Genomic DNA, 25,902 nt, shown 5'->3' with positions numbered 1-25,902 from the left:
TTAAAATAATTTATAAGATTAGTTACGTCAGGTTTAATTTTAAACTGATTATTTTGTTGTTGTTTTAAGATTTAATTATTTGAGCCTTTGAAGTTCATTTGAAATTTACGTTATGGTAACTTACGTTACCATATATATTGTTACTGATGAGTTTTAATATTGTGGACATTTCTAAGGGATACAGATATCCTTATGATCAAGAAAACGCCCTCTGACACAATAAAAAGTTTTAACCACGTGATTCGGCAGACAGCGGCAATTTTGACCACGTTTTTATAAATACGTCTTCACAATTTCATAGTTTATTCGTCATATATCAGATTTTCGAGTATATTTTAGTAAGTATTCAAATGCTTAATTCACTAAAGATCATTTAGAACAACTTTCCTAATGTTTATAATTTATGAAATTAGACAGATATGCAAGTATGTTATTACATTGTACAATTTACACTAGTAAGCTAGCATAGCCAACAACGTAACGTAAATTACACTACATGTAACGTAGGTTACCATTTTATATACCTCATTTCTAAGACGTCGTGTTTTTTTTTCTACTCAGTATATTCAAATAATTTAAGTTATATTATACAGGCAATAATGAACATTACCTCCAACCGGAGTTGATTTTATTTAGGATTATTTTATGGGAAGTTTCTTTGCCCTTGATACTATGGTAACGTAAGTTTTACATTGATGTTGTATGTCTATGTTGTTGTAACATTACCGAACATAGCAATGATATTAAGATAATATCTGTGTATATATGTTTATGAATATTCATTGTCAAACGTATGTCATGTACCTGGATACATCTTGTGTCTTTGTAATATCAATACTCACAAGTGTTAATAGTATTGTTCATGGTAACGTAAGTTACATAATTTACTACATACAAAGTCAATGTATTTCTTTACATTATGGTTATTTAAAATGTAAAAATATAATTTAATATTTGTTTATTTCGATTTAATACTAATACATTTTGTTAAACACTAGGTGACACTGGTGATAATGGTAAAGTCACGAGCCGAGATTCAGGCAGCTTATCGGGAACGACAAAAAGAGAAGCGAGGAGCAGAGTACTTGCAAGCAGAAGCAAGACGTGTAATGAAATACTATGTTCCGTCAGCAGAACTTACAACAAAAGATAGAAATGCACGGAGAGCGACGGTGAAAAGAAGAGTACAGAAACATCAAAGGTACGTGAAGCAAGTTCAAGCCCAACTACAAGTACAACACCCAGAAGAAGCTGACGAACCTAGTAGTAGTAATGATGATTCAGCCATATCTTCCGATGTGGTTTCACCAACTTCTCCTCTACGCATCAAGATGTCGTTTAAGAGACGTATTTCTACTCGAAAACGTGTTGGCAGAGCACTAAGTCGAGCCCATCGTCGCATCGAAAAATTAAATCTGGAGTTACAGAAAATGACCAGACAAAAAAAAACCATAAACAAGCGCTATGAAAGAGCTCTGAAGAAAGTAAATAAGAATTGCATCCCATCTACCAGTCATGACTCGTCCATGAGTAGTACTGACTCTCCAAGATCGAAAGCAAATCAGGATTTACGAAATGCAGGTAGGTCACGAATGAATGTACTGTTTTATTCACGCATAATTATTATTAATAATGACAATATTGGCTATTTATAATTTTATTTATTTATTTATTTATTTATTTAGGTTTAAAAACACATACAAAACAGCAGCCATTGGCTGATAACGTTTGTTTACAATCAATATACATATATAATTAAAAGTAAAAGAGGCACAATTACAAACAGCATAGAAAAATAACTATATATTATAAAACACAAAATACAATATTATTCGTTCATAAAATTGAGCACGTCATTATTATTATTATTATTTAAGATTATTATTAATATATACATTATTAAAATTATTATAATAAAAGGTCGAAACGGCATCTAGAAAGTGAGAAATAATCATGGAAATCAAACCTATATCAGTTAGCATTAATGAACTTAACAATCGTAGGTATGGCAGACCTTTGGTATCGTTCAGTTTTACACCTGGGGGGAAGGAGACTTCCGGTACTAGTTGTATTAGACCTAAGGGTTCTCTTCTGCCCGCGGCAAGGAGGTAGCATGTCTCGAAAACAGTTGGACTTGAGTAACCCCCTGCCAAAGGACAACACAAGAGTGTCTCTCCTTGCCTCGAGAGAAGGTAACCCTGTAACCTCTAGGGCATTGTCATAGGAAATGTAGGTAGCACCTAACATTATTCGACATGCTCTTTTCTGGATGGTCTCAATGCTGTTGGCCATTTTCTTGGTAATAGCACCATGCCATACCTGGCAAGCGTATTCCAAGATGGGCCTAATGTAGGAAGTGTACACAGTGATTAGGTCATCAAGAACAACATTGACTTTTTTTAAAATACATAGAGCAAAGAGTCTTCTTGATGCCCGTGAGACAATATCTTGGGTGTTGAGGTCCCACTTCAAATTACTTTGAATTATGACGCCAAGCAATCTCATATGTTCTACTACATCAAGGTTGGAGCCATTTAGATTAAAAATGGGAGACGCAGCGTCAACGCTGATGTCTTTCAAAAAGTTAACAGTCATTATATGGCACTTAGAGGGCTTTGGGATCATATTATTCTTTCTACACCAATCATTAACATCATTAAGCATCTCTTGCATCGTAGGTCTAGCTCCTTTACTAACTACCTCTCCCAGGGTGAGGTCGTCTACGTATTTCCACCTTCTGCAGCTTCCGACACAGGCATCATTAATGAGCACCAAGAATAACACGGGACCAAGCTTAGTCCCTTGCGGGACGCCACAGGTTATCTTACTAGAAGTAGATGTACATCCAGTATATTTGGTATTCATGGTGCGATCGGTGAGGAAGCTGCAGATGGTGGGAATTATAGACGACCTCACCCCGATGTCGATTAACTTCTTTATAAGAATGGAGTGGTCAACAAGGTCAAAAGCTTTGGTGAAATCAATTGCGCACAGATTAACGTAAGTTCCACCACACTCAAGATCTTTGAGCACCGAGTCAATTAAGCTTATAAGATAATGGGAGGTCGATGATTTCTTCCTGCTTCCAAATTGTCTAGAATCTAAGCTAATATTTATATCCTCCACGATCCACTTAACTAAAAACGATTCAAAGACTCTGGCTAATATGGGGGTAAGGGAAATCGGCCTTAAGTTGTTAAGTGATTTAACACTATTAACCTTAGGAATTGGAATGGCGGTTGCTTTTTTCCAGGCGCTAGGGAATGTTCCTTCTTTAAGGGCACAATTAAAAATATCAGCAATTGGTGGAGCTAATTCAGGGGCAAAGTCTCTAATTAACCGTGCAGGTAGGTCCTCGGGGTGACCTGCCTTTATTGGAACTAATTTGCTAAGTAATGCTTTTACTTGCCCGACAAAAATATATGGGGGTTTATCATTTGCTGGCAAATAGGCAGGCAACTTTTTAATATCTAATGGTGTTAACTTATTGCAAATACTGGAGAAATGGTTGTTAATGTTCTCCGCAATATCTTCATCGGAATGGCCAGGCATACTAAATGTAGTATGTTTTTTCATGTTACAGAGTTGTTTAATCCCCTTATGCCATTTGGCTGCATTGTTAGACTTTAGATTCTTTAGGGAATTGCGATAATACGATTGTTTGGCTTCTCTAATTCCAGCTTGCACCATGTTACGGAGATTCCTCCATTCCTGCGTTTTACCATGCTTTTCATACGATTTCTGTCGAGCATCTAGTAGATTCCGAACTTTAGATGTCATCCATGGTCGATCTGCTTCTCTCACACGCTTAGTAATAACTGGAAACTTATCGGAGTATGCTCCATTTAGCAGAGAGATAAACTCGTCGGTTTTTGACTCAGCATCAACTATATTGTACACGTTATCCCATTCATATGCTGTGACCCACTGTCCGAAACATCTTACAGAGCTGTCACGGTACGGTTGAGTTTTAATTTTATGACACATATTTCGCGGAACTTCTGTTTTAGGATGTATCAGGATGGCGTTATGATCACTGCGTCCTAGTGGGGCTAGTCGTTTGGGTGCAGTATATATATCTGGATAGTTCATGAAAACTTTATCAAGAATTGCACCCTTCCTGGTTGGAAAGTTTACTACTTGGGAAAATCCTACACGCGTTTCAATGTCGTCGGTGTTTAGCTGATTAAAATCACCTAGCACAAAAATGGGTGCATAACTATCTACCGAACGAATGGTGTCGATAGTTTCAATGATATGTTCAATCAGACTATCCCCAGCTGGAGCCGACGGCGGGAAGTAAATGCCTCCAAAGTAGAAATGATGACCTTGTTTACATCTGCGTGGCAGGGTGGCTTTTACCCAGAGACATTCGAAGCAACAATCCGCATGTCCAATTACAGGATCGATATGTATTTCATTACCGGCGTAGATGGCCACACCTCCACCTTTTTTATTATATCTATTTTTGGCACAAGAAACAAATTTCGGGATTTCTGCAATGTTTTCCGTATTGACATTGAGCCAGGTCTCTGTTATAACAGCTACATCTATTTTGTTCTTATTCAGAGTCAGTTCAAATTCGTCTAATTTGTTTTTAATGGATCTTGCATTAGCTAGGTAAATTCTAGGACATACATCGCTAGCTCTTGGTATATGGACAGTTTCAATAGTCACTAGATTCTCCCTTGCAATCGCTGTAGGCCTACTTGTGATAGTCGGTTCAGATCTAGATGACACAATAACAGGAATTTTCCTACGTAATTTCCTTCCTCCGCGTTTACCTCGCCTACATGTATTATTAAGCAAACGCCTTGGTACGTTGCAAGCCGTTAGGCATTCTAGGGTGGAGTCAGGTGGTTCGCGACTAGACTTCCCGGTATTCAGCTCCACGAGCCGTGTTCTTGTATAGCGCATCGTCGAATTGGGCCTACAGTTACAGCGATCAATTACTGTCATAAAATACACTAAAAACAGTCAAATCACAGACGGACGATACCAGCAACAAATAAAGTAACAAATTCGCACCAAACTAACAGTAAAAATAATCAATTAAACAAATAATAAACACAAGTAACACCACAGGTTCGCAGGTCAACAGCGTCACTCCGTGGTGGTTCTAGTGATAATATATGATAATGTAGAGCAAATATCCACAAAATGTACTCAAGGCCTTATAAATGATAACTTGTTCCATGTCGTGTATAGTGATGTGAATATACGTATTTTCTTTTTCTGCCCATTACATGCTGCTTAAACCATTATCTTCCTGAACATATCAATTGAGATAATATTTAAATATTCTAAACCGTATTTAATTTAGTATTGATGTAATTTCCAATTTTCTAGGTATGTCACCAAGATCAGTACCCAAAGGGTTGAAAAAACAACTCCTGCTTTCACATGCACTGCTTGATGAAATAAGAGAGAGCACAGAGATAAATCAAGGGCAGAAGGCCAGAAGAATGATTAGCAATGTTCTATCTGGAAAGATAATCAAGAAATACAGGTTAATCGCGCGTGTTTCAAGGGAGTCGGGCCTTGGTCAACGTAACCTATCCAAGACGAAAAAGCAAGGAATCACAGCTGCGAAGTATGTAAAAAAGGCGTGGGGAGTTCTTCATAATGAAGTATTAGGCTTCATGGAAAGAGATGACAACTCCAGGATGATGGCAGGAAAACGAGATGCCTGCAAAACATCTTCTACCAAAGAAAAACGACAGATAAGATACCTCAATGATTACATGATGAACTTGTTTGCCAAGTACAAAAGTGAAAATCCAGAACAACGGAAGGTTTCTTTTTCCTCGTTTAAGAAAATCCGACAAAGAAATGCTAATATTAAACTTGTCAAATTCACAGCAAGAAACACAAGTCTTTGCCAAAAACATCAGAACTTTGCCCTTCAGTTAAAGGTATTAAAATCTCTAGGTGTGATCACAATCACAAGCCCCGATGAAGCAATCAAATCAATCACCGACACACAGATATCTGATCTTGCCAAGCGTATACCAGATCAAGAGATCCAGTATGAAGAATGGAAACGTGTCCCAGACAATTTCGGTAAGAAGAAAACTAAACTTGTTCAACAAAGAGTCGACAAAAGCTCATTTGCAGACTTATTTGTAACTACAACTATTGATTTCAGAAAACATGCACAACGGGTTACAGCACAATACACTGCTATAAGAGAGTGTAAAGAAAACCTGCAAGAAGGAGAATGCGTCATACATATGGATTTCGCTCAGAATTATACATGTGTGCCGATGGAAGAAGTGCAAAGCGCCTACTGGAATCAGACCGGTGTTACTTTACACCCTATAGTTGCTTACTTTCATGATGGCGAAATTAAGCATCATAGCATGGTAGCGGTTTCAGACACCCGCGCACACAACGCTTCTACTGTGTTTGCAATTTTAAAGAAGCTGGTGCCAAAATTGAGAGGGATCTTGCCCGAATTAAAGACTATCCATTATTGGACCGATAGTCCAACATCACAATACCGGAATAAAACAATATTCTCCATCATATCTAATCACAACATACTTTTCCATAATATTAATGCCAGCTGGGACTACTTCGAAGCTGGGCATGGAAAAGGGCCATGCGACGGCATTGGCGGAACAGTAAAACGCTTGGCGGACGAAGCCGTAAAACGTGGTGCGGCAGTGATCCAAGATGCCCACGACTTCTTTGCTTGGGCTTGTCAAGAAAGAGAAAACTCACGCATAGAGTACTTTTTTGTTACTAATGAGGAATGTGTGGCTGCAGAATCGGAAATACAAATGAAATGGCCAAACATAAGACCTGTTCCCGGGACTACAAATCTCCATGCAGTGAGAGGCATCAGTGGAGAAGTGATGGTACGCGATGTATCTTGCTACTGTAGAGCGTGTCAAGAAACCTCTTCTGCTGATAACATGTGCCCCGGATGGATAGTCCATAGCTTAACGAAACGTCAAAAGCAAAATACCAAGCAAAGCAGCAAAATTCAATTCCATGTTGATGATTGGGTATCGGCATTATATGATGAAGAATGGTACATCGGCAAAGTTGTTGATATAGATGATGAAGATGCGTTGGTGTCTTTTTTAAAATCTGGCAGCAGAATTAACAAGAACATATTTCAGTGGCCAAATAGTAAGGATGAAATATGGATTCCTATTGATAAAGTTATCTGCCGTGTTGAAATTGAAACAAAGGGTTGTACGGGTAGATTGTTCTACATTTCAGACCAGGAGAGGGAACAGATAAATCAAAATGTTGAAACATTAAAGGAAATGTAACTTACGTTACTAAGAAAGTTGAGACTGATATAAGCATTAGGCCAAGCAAATGTAAAGTTCACAGAATTATAATAAACTAGAGGGTACTCCGAGAGTACAAACCTCCGCCTACTGTAAAATTCCCCTACATAAAATGCCCCCTGAATATTTTTTTTTTAACATTTTTTTTTATTAGTTCTAAGTGTAAATATGTTAACTGCACACTACAAAGTTGTGGATGACAGTGTGGTGTAATGGTTATGTATCCAGCCTCTCACAGTTGAGATCGCTGGTTCAAGTCCCACTGAGGGGTTTTTTTTTTTATTATTTTTTTTTTTTTATTTATTTTTTTTTTTTGGTGGACCTTGATCTTTGACCCTGACCCTTCAAAATGTAACCACAATTATATGATGTGTCATTGATCATTGTGGCTAAGTTTGGTGAGAATCGGATCAAAACTGTGGTCTCTAGGCAGTAAAATAGTTTTTTGTTAGTTGTGACCTTGACCTATGACCTTTCCCCCTCAAATTCGAACTCGTCCGAGCTTTTTGGGCATAGATCATTGTGTCCAAATTTGGTTAGAATCGGATAAAAACTGTGGCCTCCAGGCTGTTCACAGACACACACACAAACACACAAACACACACACAAACACAAACATACAGGGGTGAAAACATAACCTCCTTGGCGGAGGTAATAATAATAATCATATCAACCAAAACAATAGTATGTACACTAGCATTATAAAACTCACTAATTTACATTTTCATATGGGAGTTTTTTATAATTATACTTAATAAAATATGCATTGAATTAATAGAAAATAAAAAAAGGATGATGATTTAATGAAACATATAATCTGTTTGCCTACAAAGTGATGGCAATGATCTAAAATACCAATGAGGTTTATTGTTAAAAGTTATAAATGTTGTTTTTATTTAACTATTTTAATGACGAATTCATCTTTCAATTCAGTAATTTACGTTACTGAATACGTAATTTACGTTACTCAATTGTAACACAGTATACATTTTCTAAGAAAGATAACACCAGTTTTGTCATATGACTATTTAATAGAGTACAATAATGAGTGTTATTTTATGTGAATTTAAGACAGGAATGTATGCGGACATACAAGAAATCAACAACAACCTTTGATTGACGACTCATTTTATTATGGATGGTAATAAAGTATAAACTATAAAATACAATATTTACTAATGAATGTAACAATATGTAAGTTATTATACATGTTTTTGTTTGATTACATACACTATTTTATAGTTTCATATTCATAGAAATATAATGTTGTTGCCTTTATAATCGTTTACAGTGAAAGTCGAAAATAAAACATGTAACGTAGGTTACAACCACGATTCCAGTTGCGATCATTCATTTTGTTGACGATTTTACATTGATAAATATTATGTGAGGAAAATAACAGAGAAGTAAATATAGATGTTGCACTTTAGTTTAGTAACAATTATAAAATGTTTCGTCAACATTTGTTTTTGAGAATTTTCATTTCCTAATGTTGCTAATATACTGAGCCCGAGCCTCAAGCTCTTTTCCAAGCATGTTGATAAATCTTTGTTGTTGGTATTACTCAAAAATTTCTCTTTCTTTGTGTCAAATACTGTAGATTCGTCAAATTTGACATCTAAGTGGTCAGCTTTTCCACGCCTCAAGTGTGTAATATCTTTTGTTGTTGGTGTTCCATAGCCATCAAACACTACTATTGTGGATGCATACTTTCTAACTAGCTTGCAATAAGACGTAATAATTTCATGGTATAACTCGCCCTTCTTCCATGGCAGTCGGTGTATTAAAGAACCTCCATCGAAGACATAGATGTCAGTTTTGAGGACGGCATTATGACATAGTAATATGTCTGACGATTTCTTTTGTCTTTGATCAATAATTGCGTGAAGCAATTGCGGCTTGTCTGCTTTCCGGAGCAAATTCTTTCCTTCAAACAATGATGGGGGAAAGGGACTCAGTTCAAACGTAAGCATTTCTTCCAAAGACAGGCTCCCAGTTTGTGACACAATGAGACATCTTTGAAATAAGAGTCCAGGATCTATAGATCTGTCAGGTGCAACAACAATGGCACTTGCATCAGCTAGTGTCCTGGCTCTTTCCTTTCTTTTAAATTTATGTGAGAAGACTGACTGTTGCTTCATTTGAGAGATGACACTTTCAGCTACCATTTGATATTGAAGAACATTGACATCATCATTAGCTACCATACCATTTACGATATTCCGAAGGGTTGGTTCCATTGAAAATGGTGAACATCCGTTGAGTTTAGCTAGCAATTTATCAGTATCAATTGTATCTCTGTGTATACTAGAAGGCGCAGCCTCTTTGTGTTGATCACTGGTTGCAAACGTTTTATTAGTAAATGACTGCATGGATTCATTGAATGCTGACATACATGGCCTTGTAAGAACCCACAACATTCTTGAATGTTCACTCATCTTACTGCCTCTGGTTAGACCTCCTGTGCTTTTTACCGACCGCATCAGGGTTTGCTCGATAGCGAGGTCACAACTTACACCAGCCCAGAATTTAGTTGTTCGACGTACCACATTCAAGCCTTTGCAAAAGCGTTCATATACATCAGGATGATCGTCTTTGAGTCTGTTCATTTGTTGTAGGTAGAAGTATGCAGATCTCAGGTAATTGAAATGTCCAGCAGCAGCAAAAATTGGTAAAGCATCAGCTACTGCTTTGAGATGTGTACTCCAGGAACCTGACCTGTCTCCTGTTATGAATGATCTGGCTACTTCTATCATGTGCTGATAATTTAGCCATAACTGGCTTGTTTTAGGGTAGCAAGCAAAAACTCTGATCGAAAAAGATGATACAGCTGAACACCAAGTCCAACCTGAAGTGGTGCCAAAACCATTCTTGGTCTTGTTGCTTGAATTAGTGCTTGACCTTGGACTTTGGTGTGATTCTTATCTCCAACAATAATCAAATCTAGAAATAAACGTAGACTCTCTGGCAAAAAGTTGTATGGAGCATCACCCAAAAGTTCTGTAACACTAGGGTAGGTATCTGTCAAAGATGAGATACATGTCTTGATTTCTGACTTGATAAGTCGTGCAGCTGTTTTGATAATTTCTCGTTTCTGGAAGTCATCATCACCATCCTTTCGTTGAAAGTATGACCTAATAATTTTAACAAAAAGAAAATAAAATAACATCAAAATTTATATATTAAGGTAGATGTGTGGCATACAGTGCAGGTACATTCAATCTATAATCCCATACTAACAATTAAATCAATTACCTTAGAATGGTAGATGTCTTTTCTCTCATTGTAACCAAATCATTATACCCATCACCTTCAGAAATGCAAATGTTATCTCTCCCTTAGCTTATTCTTCATGTGTTTGTTGGTGTATGGTTCTGATTCATCATCTATGAACTCTTTCATTCTTTCTGTGAACAATAGTAAAGAAATATTTAAAATAACATCCGTTTGCATATTGTATACAAGTGGAAGTCAGGTGGCGCAGTGAGTAGGGAGACGGTCTCTTGATCGTGAGGTTGGGATTTGGCACTTGGGGTGTTTCCTTAAACAAGGAACTTTATCAATGTTTGTCCCTCTTCATCCAGGTGTATAAATGGACCAGCGCTGGCTAGGAAGGTAAACAGACTCTTTGTGCGGGAGGAGTTGCATTGTACAGTCTGGCCCAAACGCTAAAGAAAGAGAGATGGGCACTCCGGCTGCGGCAGCCACCTTTACCTTCCTTTTTTACAATATATTAATAGTTAAACTCTAAGTAAGATTGTGAATATATGTTCATACCTTTTAAGTTTGATATTGTTAACTGTTCTTCATCATTACTTTCAAGGAAAGAACATACTTGAGAAAATGCTTGTGCTTGACCTTCATCTATTGGCCTTCCAGATCTTTTTCGCTTTGCCGGTTCTCCAGTAGATTATTGGAATCGAACAGGAATGGCCAGACCAGATTGAAAATTTCTATAGCATTGGCGATTGTAGATAGCATCAGCAGCATGAAGATCACTTCCATAAAATTCTATCCGAGCATTGACAGCCAATGACCATGTGTCAAATTTCCGAACATTTGTAATGATTTCTTTAATTGATTTAACAACTCCAGAAGTTTTCACATAGCTAAATTCAGATCTGTTGGCATCAACTGTAGTTCCACAGAATACACAGTCAGTACTACTAATAAAAGCACTACTATCCGCCCTACTTTTCCTCTTCTCAGCAGTCCTTGAAGAGCTTTCTTTCTTTGGGAGCTGTTGACAAGTAATGGAGATTGTAGTATTCAGTAATCATTTACAAAATATGATTAAAAATGTTTATCTGTTTATCATAAGAAGTTATTGCTATAAACTGTATTAAACAAAATATAATGTAAAACTTAAATCTTACTTCCGATGGATGAGTATATTTCTTTCTACAATCTTTGTGTATTTGTTGTCCTATGGTTACATGGATGCTATCCCCTCTGTTTTTACTCATGGTATTTATCGTGTCAACTCCTTTTTGTAATTTGATCGTTGCAACATTATTTTTGTCATGAAAATATCCATGACAAAATGGACATGTTGTCAAACCACTGGAACTCGCTTCCATAATGAGACTTAAAAAAAAAGCATACAGTACATTTAGTAAACTGTAAAATGTTTATATTTTTAACCACCTGGGTCAGTTCGTAGACAAGTCAAGTATATTAGGCCTATTTATAGTTTAAAATATTATATAAAGGAATACAGTAATGCATTTTAAACAGCCAGATAATAGTTTTACAGTACTGTAGTTGTAATAGCAAATCATTAGTGACAAAGGTACAAGGCACCTACGTTGAAAAAATGATTTAAATGTTTAATTTTAAAGTTAATGATTTATAAAGTATAATACCCTAATATCACTTTATATTTATATAAGCCTAGGTGAGTATTGAAGTAGGTCCCTTTTTAGTCAGACGAGACAAAGGCCTCAACCTAAGTCTACAGGCTCCTACTACCTAGAACCCCTTACCCAGCCTAGGCTAGGCCTAGCTAGGTTAGGAGGCCTCCCCTTCCTACCTAGCTGGCTTAGCTCAGCTAGACCTAGTAACCATCAGAGCCTAGGGTAGGGGGTGCGGTACTCGGACGGTTAACACTATAATGTACACAATTGCTAAAATTGTACATTTAGACAAACTTTTAGAATTTTAATAGAAACTTACAAATATAACTGTAATAATAATTTAGTGTCGCCAAAAACAGCAACTAAATTCATATCTAGAAGGGCCCTGGATTACCTAGTCCTTCAAGGATCGGTACTCGGACGCGTTTTTTGGTACTCGGACGCCCTCAATGTTTTGTTTATATTTCACATTATTTCATTAAAAAAATTTTTTTTTTTTTTTAATATACAAATATAATCATTTTATTCTTTATATTTACAAAAAATTATTTATAATATTTGATTTTTATAGAGATATTGAATTACTTTAAAAAATGCGATCCACTAATTAATTTTAGTGATTAATTCAATGTTTTTATATATAGCGCCACCTACTGTCCGACTTCTAAAACAGGGGTACCATTTTGGTTCTTGGTATTCGAAGCCCTCTATCAGCCATATCCACGTGTAGCGGCCATTTTTTATTTTTTTAACAACGAAGTAAGAGTTAAGAACCAACTATTAAAATCAAATTTTGGGTTACTTTTACACATTTTAAATAAGTTTGGTGTAGATTTTATAGACCTATGACCTTATAAGTTTCTTTAAAAACCCAAAATCACGTGTGACCTTGAACTTTACCTTACATAAATTATTGGTTTTAGAAGCGATGTTCATGGAAAATTGTAATTTTTTTGGGTTACCCAGCGACGTGACATCGGTAATGAATAATTCATGAGGAAAAATTATTTGATTGGTCAATATTTTATACATATTCATAAGTAAACAGTGTCACGTGTCCGACAAACAACAATGTCCGAGTAGCGCGCCCTCTACCCTAGGCCTAGTAATAGGTCTAATCATAGATATCTGGTAATAATTACATTATTCAATTAATTATCTGTCTTATCTAAACATAATGAACATAAACACAAACCTGCAAAATAATGATAAAACTCTTGACAAAAAATTTTTCTGGCGGTGTAGTGATGCTGGTTCCAGGCTGCATAAAACTTACAGCCAATCAGAAAGCTCTATTTCAAGAAACATTAGGTATGGAAACCCAAAGGGGCCTTCGTGGGTTTTTTTGTCAAATGGGTTAAAATACATTTATTTCAAATCACAAAGTTTTAAAAAGTGCTCAACTCCTCATTATTGAGGCTATGATTTTGAAAATTTCACTCTAGTGTCTTGGAGTCCTACAGATATTTTTAGGAAAACATTGAAACATTTTAAGCTTCCTAGTGAGCTATAAAATGTCATTGAATATTTTTTGAAAAACAATTTTTTGTAAAAAAGTGCATAAAAAATAGTTAATTAGCTTTAAATAAATATTAAAATGTACTAGTAATCAATAAAGTTTATTCACTGAATTTCAAATTTAATACGCTTTATTTTGACACCAATATCAAGGTACAAACGATGTTGGAAAAATATTTTATGTCCAAAAACGTGATATTGTAACTTTTGACCTCAAATGACCTTATAATGACCCAAAATGACCTTTCGCGGGCTCAGATTTTTCGGGACTTTTTTTCTCAGATCCAGTACATGATGAAGAAGTGAAATCCACTTAAAAACCTTTGTACGCAATTATTTCTAGGTTAGGCCCTTTTTTACATTATATTCCATCCACTTCAAGTGCCTCCAAAATGTGTTTTAAAAATAAGAAAATAAAAAATGGGACCCACATTCCAGGGTGGAATGAAAATGTCGCAGAATACCATAAAGTGGCCAGAGAAGCATTCCTTCTATTGGCAAGCCTAAATCTGGTTCATTATTTGAGGTGATGCGTGTGACAAGATCATAATTCAAAATGATATTACGCAAGTGTAAATCAGAAGAAGAAGAACAGCATAGGGCTGATTCTATGGCTCAGTCTTTATCAAATATTGACTATGCTGATTTCTGGAAAAAGGTAAGTCTAATTCATATACTCCAGTTCTTACAGAATCTTTGGATAATGTTAATGGTGTATATGATATGTAACCACTGGACCGCTCATTTTGAAAAGCAGTTTAATTGTGTTCACAATGATAGTAATAAGGAATGAAGATTGTGGTTGTGACTGAGGTAAATTTCCAACAGGTAGCGGCCATTATTAAAGATTTATCTAGTGGTAAATCCCCGGGAAATGATATGTTGAGCTACGAAAACTTAAATTACGCTAGCAAGAGCCTAACGGTTCTGCTGTCCTTATGTTTTAATTTAATGATTCGTCATGGCCATGTGTCTGCCGAGTTATGTTGTAATTGTTTCGATATTAAAATCTAAATCAGGTGACATTACGAGTAAAAGCAATTATTATCCTATATCTTTAGCTAGTGTGGTATCTAAGGTACTAGAATCTGTATTAATTCAATTGTCCGGAGATAGCCTTAAGTCATCTGACCATACATGTATACTTGTCTTAATATATTATAAAACAAGTTGTTGAATTTTATACGTGGCAAAATGTTTATACGTGGCAAAATGTTTACATAGATGATCTGAATGTAACACTCTCTGTTACGGGTGTAGAACAAATATTGTCCTAAATAATTTAAGTTATGCTGATACAGAATACAGAATACAAAAATTTATTGGTCCAAAAGGAAATTTTTTTCGTTAACAAGCTCTCAAACCATTAATTAAAAATATATAAAAAGTCATGAATACAAAAATACAAGATCTTATAAAAATACGAATAACCATCAAAATAAACAAAAATATAAAAATACTATATCGTAACATAAAATATATAAACAAATATATATTAGCAGTATTATTATACAGTTAAAAACAAATTACATATTCAATCTATCTATTAATAGTTGCATTATAAACATGACATGCTATGCTCGCGCTAACCGCTCGCCAATTAGCCAATGGCGACTGGAGTCTCCATTTGGCGAAAATAATTATTGCCTCGTTCGCCAAATTGGCGAAAATACATTACCAAGCCTAGGCCTAGCCTGGTCGGCGTGACTTCTTATGGGAGCGAGAATTCGCCACACTTCGGTACTTTCTGACTCGGGTACACTTTTTACCACAACAGCATTTTATGTGACGACGTCACGATCGCCGTGTTAATTTTTTTAGTTCTGTTTAAACATGCGCAGAGCGTGCCTCGATGACGTTTTAATTGGTTCGTGGCCGGCCGTCGTCGACGTGATGATGAGCGAATAAAAGGGGAAGTCCCTACCTATTCTTCGACGTAGAAAATGAACTTCGAGAAGAAAATGTAAACAGAAACATGTGGACGAATACTTCCATAAACGAGGCTGTTCTGTTATTTAAAAAGGGGAATTTTAAATTTAACAAAGTAATTACCTCAATAGTATAATGTTAACATGTTTAATTTTATTTCCCTTTCGATTATTCTAACCGAAAGTTGCGCTTTAAATTGAATAGCTAAGAAACAGCGTATACTGCAACGGCAACCATGGCCAAAGCGCGTTTCGGCCGCCTACATAGAATGGGTTACGGCCGCTGCATAGCAAATTCAAAGCTTCTTAAATTTCTGCGGTACATTTCTTGTTTTATATAATAGATTGATAAATATTCCAATTATTAAATAATTTAATAAATCGGTAAAATTGACGTTTCGAAGCAAATATTCCATGATGAGAGGTGACATTTTTCGACATGCCTCGTGTGCGGCGAAGACTAGTTCAGAAAATGGAACAGTCCACTGCGGGGGTTATCCAATCATTAATTAACGCGCTAATACATGCATACCATGCACATTGCCTGGGCGACGGTAATTTAGTAATAAGCGGAGAACTGAATCCCCCCGTAAGGAAAATGGTAAACACTGATATTTATGGTTGGGATTATTTTTTTCAGGGGTTGGTCTTGTTGGCCTCTTCGCACGAGGTCCACGCAAAGTCAAATAAAACGATGTGTTTTATCAAACAGAAATATAAATTAGCTTCAATTCAATACTAAATTAGCCAGATTTTGATAATGAGAAAGACTAAAAAATTCAATTTTTATCGTTAAAATTGACATTTGAGGCGGATGTACATAATAATAATAACCGATTTACATATCAAAATAAAGAGTATTTAAAGCCTGATAACATGCAACAAAAATTACTCCACCACCTATTATGGACCTCGTGCGATCGGGTGCGAAAATGGGTAGGTGTTTTCCAAAGTTATTTTTAGCGCGCGGATTTCGGCTCGCCGGCTTTTGTACCTCATTTTGAACTCGCGTTTTTTATTAAAATATTTAATAAACATAGATTATAAATATATAAAAATAATCCCTTAAACAAGATCTTTCCAGGCATATAATTTTTATTCTCATGGGTACATAAGAAATATTATATTTTTAACTTCAAAGACACGTCACTTTTTGAAATTTCACGAACGTGTTAAAATCCCGGTAACGAAAATCAGGTTCATTGGGATACCTAATAATAATATAAATGTAAAAGAAATAAAATATTTAAAAAATACATGCATTATTTATTTAATAAACTTTTTTTCGAATTGTTATGGTTTTTTAAATTTGGCTAAAGGATTTTCAATTTGGCTAATGTTTTTCAAAACCTTTCGCCATTTTGGCGAACGAAAATTTGACCTTAGCGCGAGCGTAGACATGACTATTATGGCTCCATCTTTTTATGGGTTAAAAAATATGGTTAAAATATGTGAGCAGTATGGTCTAGAACATGATGTTATATATAACGCAAAAAAATCTGTCTGTATGGTTTTTTTCTCCAAAGAAGAAACATGGTGAAGTGGTATCAAATATTATGCTAAATAATGATTATCTCAATGAAGTGACTTACCTAGGACATATTTTTTCGTAATAATTTAGATGATTCTAATGACATTAATTGCCAGTATCGAGCTCTTTGCATTCAAGGTAACACTCTTAGTAGACGCTTTAGTAGATGTAATGAGAATGTTAAATAGAATTTGTTCAGGTTGTTTTGGACTAATATGTACTGTTGTATGTTATGGTGTAACCACACTGTAAAAACTATTAAATCTCTGGAGGTGTACAACAACTCATTGAGAATGTTGCTAGGCTTACCTAAGCACTGTAGTGCTAGTAACATGTTTGCCACGAGGAGAATTCTTTTTTACGAGCATGTACGCAAGTGCGTCTATGGTTTTAGATTAAGAGTTGTGAATATTGAAAATGATCTGGTTAGGTGTACTATGAACTATTTGTTACGATATTCAAATCTCTACACTAAGTGGGAAAAAATCATATTTTAGTTTGATTTTTTTTTTTTTTTTTTTTTTTCATCCAACAGCGAGTAACTCGCCAATTACAAGATGGATAAACTATTTAATAATTTATCGTGCTTATAAACTAAGTCTCATTTGAGGCTTAGGGAGTGGAGTTGAAAGAGTCATGAGTTACAACCCTGCACTAGGTCAGGATTGAACCCGGGACCTTGGGATTGGAAGGCAAGCACGTTAACCACCAAGCTACAGCTCCGGTTTGTATTATTTTTTGTTGTGAAGTATTTATTCTGAAATAAAGTGATCAAATCAAATCATAAATATAAATGCGACACAGCTATTTTCGCTACCCTATCAACGACTTGAGGATGAACGACTTGATGATGAACGAATTAATGATGAGCGAGACTTAATGATGAATGACTTTTTATTGATGAATGACTTTTTATTGATGAATTACTTCGCGATGAACGACAATGAATTGAATGAAATGATAACAAATGGTGTGGCTAGACGGTGAATTATTTAGGTTTACATTGATTTTTTACATGAATGGTTTGGGTTGATGATAAATGCATTGTTGTTGAATGGTATGGAGGATAGATTGAGGACTTTTGGCGGACTTGGCTTGCCATATTGGTCAATTTTAATGATAAAATTAATAAAATATGCACATTTTCCAAAAAATTAGCTTCCTACTGACGTAGCATATTGTGATTGCAGATTTCAACGATTTTTTAACCTTGATTTTTACTATTTTCCTGCAAAATCGTTGAATTCCGTCAATTCAACGCAACTCGTCGTAACGTATCGAGATATAAGAACCACACATTTTTAACATTAATAATTCCGGGAGAAAATGTATGTTTTACAGGTTAAAAATTCGAGAGACTCCCAGACGATCCGGGAGACTTGTATTCAAGCGTAAAGACTTTTGGCACACTTTGAACAAATTCTGGCCTACTGTGCGCCCGACTCTCTCTACATGTGCAGGTCAAGTCGGCCCTAAACCGTCTCGGCCAAAGTCAAGTTGGCCCCACGTCAAGTCAGCCCCAAGTCAACTCGGCCTCAAGTGAACTCGGCCTCAAGTCAACTCGGCCTCACGTTAACTCGGCTAAAAACCAATCGGTCAACTCGGCCACAATAAAGTATGGAACGCAAAAAGTGCTTAATATTATTATGATTCTTACTATCCACGCTTTAAAAAAAATGAAGAAATAAAAAAAATAATATAATTAAATAATATCATATAAAAAAATGAACTCATTGCCGATATGAATATAAGTACCCGCGTGTTACAAAAACATGTGCAGGTACCGCATTTTTAGTAAATCGAAGACGAAGGCGCGCCTACGTTCCACTATTTGGCCATAGAAAAAATGATCGTACATCGTTTTTGTCCATGATTTGCGTTTAAAAAAAAAGGGGAATCCCCTGGTCAGTGAAAACACGTAGCAGTTGTAGATATCGTAAAAGCTGCCAAAGGCGCAGGGAGGCGCAGCTACGAGTTGTTTTCAATTGTGCAATTTGAAATTTTTTTAAACGTAAATAAAGGAAAGTTGGTGAAATCATTCCTATTTTTTTTGCTAAATATATTGTCTAAATATTAATATTCATTAAAATTCAGAATTATTTATAGTTAAAAAATTGTGAAGAAATATTATTTTATCAATCCCCTTCATTTGCACTTTTTGCGTTCCATACTTTAACGGGGCCGAGTTGACCGATTATTTTTTGGCCGAGTTGACGTGAGGCCGAGTTGACTTGAGGCCGAGTTGACTTGGGGCCGACTTGACTTGGGGGCCGACTTGACTTTGGCCGAGACGGTTTAGGGCCGACTTGGATCGAAATCCACTGTACCTCCCAAATAGACAACGCAATGATGTATGATCGTTTTCCATATATTTTTTTATTCAATAATTCAGTAAAATGATGATACACAGTTTGTTTAGGCGATAAAAATTTTGGCAGATGTTTCCTCTATAACAGCTACATGTTTTTGCTGACCGGGGATTTCCCTTTATATATAAAAAAAAAACATGCATTTATAGTTGTCAAGTAGATAACGAAACAATGACATATGATGATCGTTTTCCATTAATTTTTTTATTAAATAATTTAGTGAAACGATCATACACGTTGGTTTAACTGATTCACCCCGATAAGCGCTTAAATCGCTCATGAGGTTAAAAATCAAGGTCATTGTAAACAAATTGTCAACAAATAAATCAAATTTACATGCGCAGTTTGATGTGCATGAATCATGACAACAAATTATACAAAATACTATAAAAATTATAAAAATATGCTTCTAAATATATAAAAACAATCGTTGAAGTGAGTTTGAGTTTTTCGAAACACGCTGTTCGAAACGCAACAGGCGTGTTGAATGAATCTAGCTAGGCGTAAACATAGAACGTAAACTTGTCTAAAATCCATCTTTAATTGTAAATTGTAATTAATAGGCCCTAGGTTTTGAAGCATACAATTAATTTATAATAAATACAGATTATTTATCAGTTACTTACAGTGTCTAAATCGTCATATTTCAAATGTGACTTTTCTACCGGAGAAAAGCTGTGGCCATGTCCTCGCCATGTTGTTTACCTTTTTGTTGATTGATGTAATATGAACCCCGACATGTCAGATGTTTGGGTACGGGCCAGCCCATGATGGGTACGGGCCAGCCCATGATGGGTACGAGCCAGCCCATGATGGGTACGAGTAGGCCCTAAGTAAGCCAAACTTTAGGTACCAGTTGGCATGGGTACGGGTTGACCTGTATCCCTAGCTAGCAAGGCTAACACACACAGGTGTGTAGGCCTAGGCCTACCGCCACGTCGACAAAATCATACTTGTCATTAAAAATAGGCCTATTTAGGCTAGGCCTAGGAAAAAGTAAAACTTACAATTCCGTTTGGAACTCCTGTCCTTGCTTGTCCACCACCTCCGGCGACAACAAACCGCACCTCATCAAGACATCTTATAACATAAGGAGGAAAATCTATAAACGCTAGCTGTGCTGCCATTTCTATACACTACTACTAACTGTGGGCTCCTCTTCCCCCAGATCGAGTGCGATCCAGTCAAGTCGCCCCATCGCAAAGTCGCCCCATCGCAAAGTCGCCCAATACAAAGTCGCCCCAAAACAAAGTCGCCCCATCTCAAAGTCGCCCATCGCAAAGTCGCCCCATCTCAAAGTCGCCCCAACGCAAAGTCACCCCTAATTAATTTTTATTTTTAATGGAGTAAAGTGCTTTTTGAAAATCATTAAAAAATAGTTCCTTGCTTGAAAGTTATATAAAAAGATTATCCCTGATTTATAGTTTCGGAAATATTAATTTAATATGATTTTAAAATTAGTTACCAGAGCCAAAATTACAAATCTTTCTTCAACCTACAAGTGGATTTACCAGCTCATTTTTTTAGGATAATATAATATATGGTTCTAGGACACCTACCCCCTAGACAGTTACCCCCCGGATGTTTACCCCCCGGATGTTTACCACCCGGACAACTACCCCCCCTTAGGACAACTACCCCCCGGACAACTACCCCCCGGAAAACTACCCCCTTAGGACAACTACCCCCTTAGGATAACAACCCCCCCCCCCGGACAACTACCCCCCCGGACATCCACCCCTTAGGACAACTACCCCCTTAGGATAACTACCCCCGGGTAACTACCCCCGGTCAACTACCCCCCCTCCGGTCAACTACCCCCCCCCCCCCCCTACCTCCCCCCCCCCCCCCCCCCCCCCCCACATCAATGCACAAATAATTACTTACCTCAGAAAAAATCGAAGATTCCAAAGGTTTCACTTCCGCCGTGGTAACTCACTTCCGCCGTGGCATTCTGTAATTTGCCGTGGTGTTTCACTATTAATTTGCAGTGGTGTTTCAATACTAATTTGCCGTGGTGTTTCATCTTTAAGTTGCCCTGGTATTTTTGTTAAATTGCCGCGATGTTTTATTTTTAATTTGCCGTGATGTTTTATTTTCAATTTGCCGTGGCTTTTTTCAAATTGCCGTGGCTTTTTTCAAATTGCCGTGGCTTTTTTCAAATTGCCGTGGCTTTTTTTGAAAAAATTGCCGTGATATTTTTTATTTTTTTATTTTTTTGCCGTGACACTTATAGGCCACCGTATAAACTAGATGGTACGCTCGCTTCGCTCGCGTACCATCTAGGTCGTGCCCACAGATGGTTCTCGAATACATAATGATTTCAGCATTAAAAAACTGGCGATTTCAAATGTACAATAATGCAGGACAATAATACATGTCGTTTACAGGAACGAATAAATAGACAGTGTGATTTATGTACTCAACTAAAATTAGCACCCTGGGAATTACTTCCGAAAGAGAAACTTGTCACAAAATGAGACCAATTGTTTTAAAAGTCAGATTTAAACAAACTTATTTTGTGTTTTGTATGTAACATTATGGTTGAGGGATGGGGAAGAGAGGATGGGTGCAAAGAGGAACAATTTTTAAATATATTCTTTATTTTGTAACGAAATATTAATTGTTTTCATGTTTTACAAATAATATACCACTAAACACAGTAAAACATTGCGATGTAATACTTTGTTGAAACTATCACCGTCGTAGTCGATTGAAATAGTACAGTACATGTAACGATACACTATGACGTATGTTTATATATAATGTTAAACAATTTGTGAAAACCACCTCTATTCGGGGAAAATCATAAATTCGATTTAATCGTCAATAAATATTAAATTATCTAACTCAACTTAATTAGTAGGCCTAATGGTTTTCAATTGTTTCTTAGAGCCAATTCATAATTAAGTTGGTTCCTACCCTACCCACCAAAGTTGTTCTGCGTTTAGGGCATGTGATGCACCGTATAGGCTTATCCTCTACTGGCTTTACAACGCTACTCATGCCAGTGAGGGAAGGGTGATGATGTGGGTGGTTTAAATGCAATAATAAAGATTTGTACATAATATACGGCGACTGAAAACGCTAGCTCATTATCCGTTAAAAAAAAATAATATCCAACCTCTGCAGAACAGATTGGAAAAAAAATGGATCGAATTTCTGTTATGAGTATACAGTACTTGCCTTTACGACGCTTGAGGGAATAGACACTTGTGTAACAGAGATTGGAATGTTCCATTCATCGCAAATCAATACATTTATATAAACGTATATTAAATCTATCAAAATAGTATTTTTTTAAAGAAAATCGGCCTGTCTTCAACATTATGATGCTGTACTCGAGCTGTTCAACCGGTTTTCAGCCATTAAAAACAATTATCGTAGGAGGAGATAGGAAAATGCGAAGCATCCTCGTATTATTGTCTTCGGGTATTTTTCAAGACGGACATCCATTAGACAGTGTATACCACGATCGAAAAACACCCCTATTTGGGGCAAATCGTTGAACCTAAATTCGTTTTAATTGTCAATAACTAATTATCTAACTCAATTTAATTAGTAAACAGGGTTACATCAGGTGGTTAAAATCAGTACCGAGATTCTAAAGGTTGGTTTCCTGTCGACGTATGAACATCACTTTTGTTGCGACTACGTCGATTTGTCGTAAGAAATGCGGATTTTACAGGAAACCGATTACGATCGAAAATTTATAAAATCGACGCAACGTAAGAAAAATGGTAACGACAAACGATTTTACAGGAAACCGATGACCTAACCATTGTTGCGTTACGACGTTTTCTTCCGATTTTACAGGAAACCGGGATTTTTTATCTTACGCTTGAATGAACGCCCTTGCGTCATGTTTCTTACGTCTCTTACGAAAGTTGACTTGAAGTCAACTTTCGCAAGAGACGTAAGCGCAATCGTAACAAGCAACCAATGAGCGACAAGAGTTATGACGTAATGTGTATGTCCTTATAGTGAAATAAAGCCGGACAATAACATTTGTATGTATTTACTACTATAATTTTAGCCTAATCATGTTCTAATCAGGGAGTTTTAGGGTTGAGGGATGGGAAAGCGGATAGATGCAAAGAGGAACAATTTTTAAATATATTCTTTATGCACTCAGTAACGAAATATTTTTTTCATGTTTTATAGGCCTATAAATAATATACCTCTAAATACAGTAAAATATTTGCGATTTAATACTTTGTTAAAACTGTCACTGTCATAATCGATTGAAATATAGTCACGATACACCACTACGACGTTTATATTTTTGGTAATTATTAATTAATACAAACGTTGAGAAGGAACTGTCAGTATAGGTTATTTGTATATAATAATATGTTTATATATCTAACAGTAGAGCCTATCCACAATCTCAGTAATAAGTTTATTTGTATATATTTTTATATTACATCTAACAGTACGAACATTCACAGTAAGAAATGTTCGATTCAAATGAGGACCAAAAATAGGTAATTATAATAGGTATTTACAGTATTGTTCAAGTTTATTCTCAAAGGGCCCATATATTTGGCTACCGTATGTGTTAAACCAAGGGCTCATAAATTTACCTACTTGTGTTAAACCAAACTCTGGCAGACTGAGAGATTGGGATGTTCCATTCATCGCAAATCAATACATTTGTATAATCGTATATTAAATCAAAATAGTATTTTTTAAAGAAAATCGGCCTGTCTCCAACATTATGATGCTGTACTCTAGCTGTTTAACCGGTTTTCAGCTATTAAAAACAATTATCGTAGGAGGAGATAGGAAAATGCGAAGCCTCCTCGCATTTTTGTGGCGGGTATTTTTCAAGATGGACATCCATTATTAGACAGTGTATACCACGATCGGAAAACACCCCTATTGGGCAAATCGTTGAACCTAAATTCGTTTTAATCGTCAATAACTAATTATCTAACTTAATTTAATTAGTAAACAGGGTTACATCAGGTGGTTAAAATCAGTACCGAAAGTACGAACCAACTTTATATACCATCGAGTAAAAATTCTAGAAGTAAAGCGCGATTTACCGAATTTTGCCCTTACGTAAATTTATATATAGATTATAGGCCAGTAAATAATGGGTATCTTACTGCGGTAGTACTATCTCATGCTCGATTAGATATGCTTATAGGCCAATAGGCCAATGCCTATAGTCTAGGGCCTAGGTAGGTCTAATAATAATAGGATGATCTCGAAATGATTTGCCTTTTTTTAATTTTGAAAACTATTTAAGGCTAGGCCTAGAGGGCCAGGATAATTAATTCATATTTTGATTCATACAAATAATACATAGGCCTACTAGCCTAGGCTAGTTTGATTATTTGGTCAAATCAATTCCTATTAGTAGCCTACGGTACCGTACAGTATTAATTAAGTATTTTACTAATACTAGGGCCTAGCTTATCTACTGAAAATAACATGTTGGTGTGCTGCACTGACAGGTAGGCTACAATAACAACATTCAACATTTTGCGCGAAAAATGATAAAACCCGCTCTAAAAAGAAACACCAATCAGAGATGTTGTTTCAAATACGTCATAAATCCGACCGACGTAAGAAAAAAATTTCAACTTTCGTAACAACACTAAAATCGACGTAAGCATACGACGTGTGTTTCACAGCCAAAATTTCAACTTTCGGGAGCAGCATAACTACAGATGTTTCTCTGCGGCCCGACACGATCTTGACTAACGTCAACGACGTCAATTTTTTCTCAGAGACGTAAGAAACGTATGAAACGCAAGAATCGTTGCAAAATTCGACTTCTTACGTCGACAGGAAACCAGCCTTAACCAACTTTATATACGATTCGAGTAAACATTCTAGAAATAACGCTCGATTTACAGATTTTTGCCCTTACATAAATTTATATATAGATATATATCGCTTTCCCAGACCATCCTCCTCAGCTATATACATGAAATTACATGACATTTATTATTTGTCATCCTTCAGGGCAGGTATTGTATGATTCCACTGTACATAGCCGTATACCTGCCCTGACGTATGACAAATAAGACATTTTATTATTTGTCATCCTTCTTCAGAGCAGGTATTGTATGATTCCACTGTGCATAGCCGTATGTAGGCCTACAGTGGAATCATACAATACCTGCCCTGAAGGATGACAAATAATAAATGTCTAATTATTTGTCATACGTCAGGGCAGGTATACGGCTATGTACAGTGGAATCATACAATACCTGCCCTGAAGGATGACAAATAATAAATGTCTTATTTGTCATACGTCAGAGGGCAGGTATGCGGCTATGTCTGGGGCGGATCCAGACATTTTTTTGAGAGGGGGGGGGGGGGGGTCCGCCAATAAAAAGGGCACATCAGATATTGAGTATTTGAGCCACAGCCCCC

At 36.3% G+C, this 25,902-nt stretch overlaps 2 protein-coding genes across 3 annotated transcripts in view; both read right to left on the bottom strand.

Moving 5' to 3' along the window:
• The window catches only part of LOC140052633 (guanine nucleotide-exchange factor SEC12-like), a 57,755-nt gene extending 37,033 nt beyond the window's left edge, over window positions 1-20,722 (bottom strand). The window contains exon 1 of one of the 2 annotated variants that reach the window (XM_072098299.1): window positions 20,517-20,722. In XM_072098299.1, coding sequence (XP_071954400.1) covers window positions 20,517-20,636 — 120 coding nt within the window. In that variant the 5' untranslated portion in view covers window positions 20,637-20,722. The remainder of the gene's footprint in view (window positions 1-20,516) is intronic. The other variant, XM_072098300.1, reaches the window with a different exon arrangement.
• On the bottom strand, window positions 11,092-12,102 carry LOC140052638 (uncharacterized). Its single transcript, XM_072098306.1, has 2 exons — window positions 11,684-12,102; window positions 11,092-11,547 (listed from the first exon to the last, which is right to left on the bottom strand). Exons 1-2 carry the CDS (start codon window positions 11,885-11,887, stop codon window positions 11,218-11,220), a joined length of 534 nt encoding a protein of 177 aa, XP_071954407.1. The 5' UTR covers window positions 11,888-12,102; the 3' UTR covers window positions 11,092-11,217.
• Window positions 20,723-25,902: the final 5,180 nt, after the last annotated feature.

This window comes from Antedon mediterranea, chromosome 6 (assembly GCF_964355755.1).
Source record: "Antedon mediterranea chromosome 6, ecAntMedi1.1, whole genome shotgun sequence".
Taxonomy (NCBI): Eukaryota; Metazoa; Echinodermata; class Crinoidea; order Comatulida; family Antedonidae; genus Antedon; species Antedon mediterranea.
The sequence above is the reverse complement of the archived record's forward strand: the minus strand, read 5'-3'. Positions and strand labels throughout refer to the sequence as shown.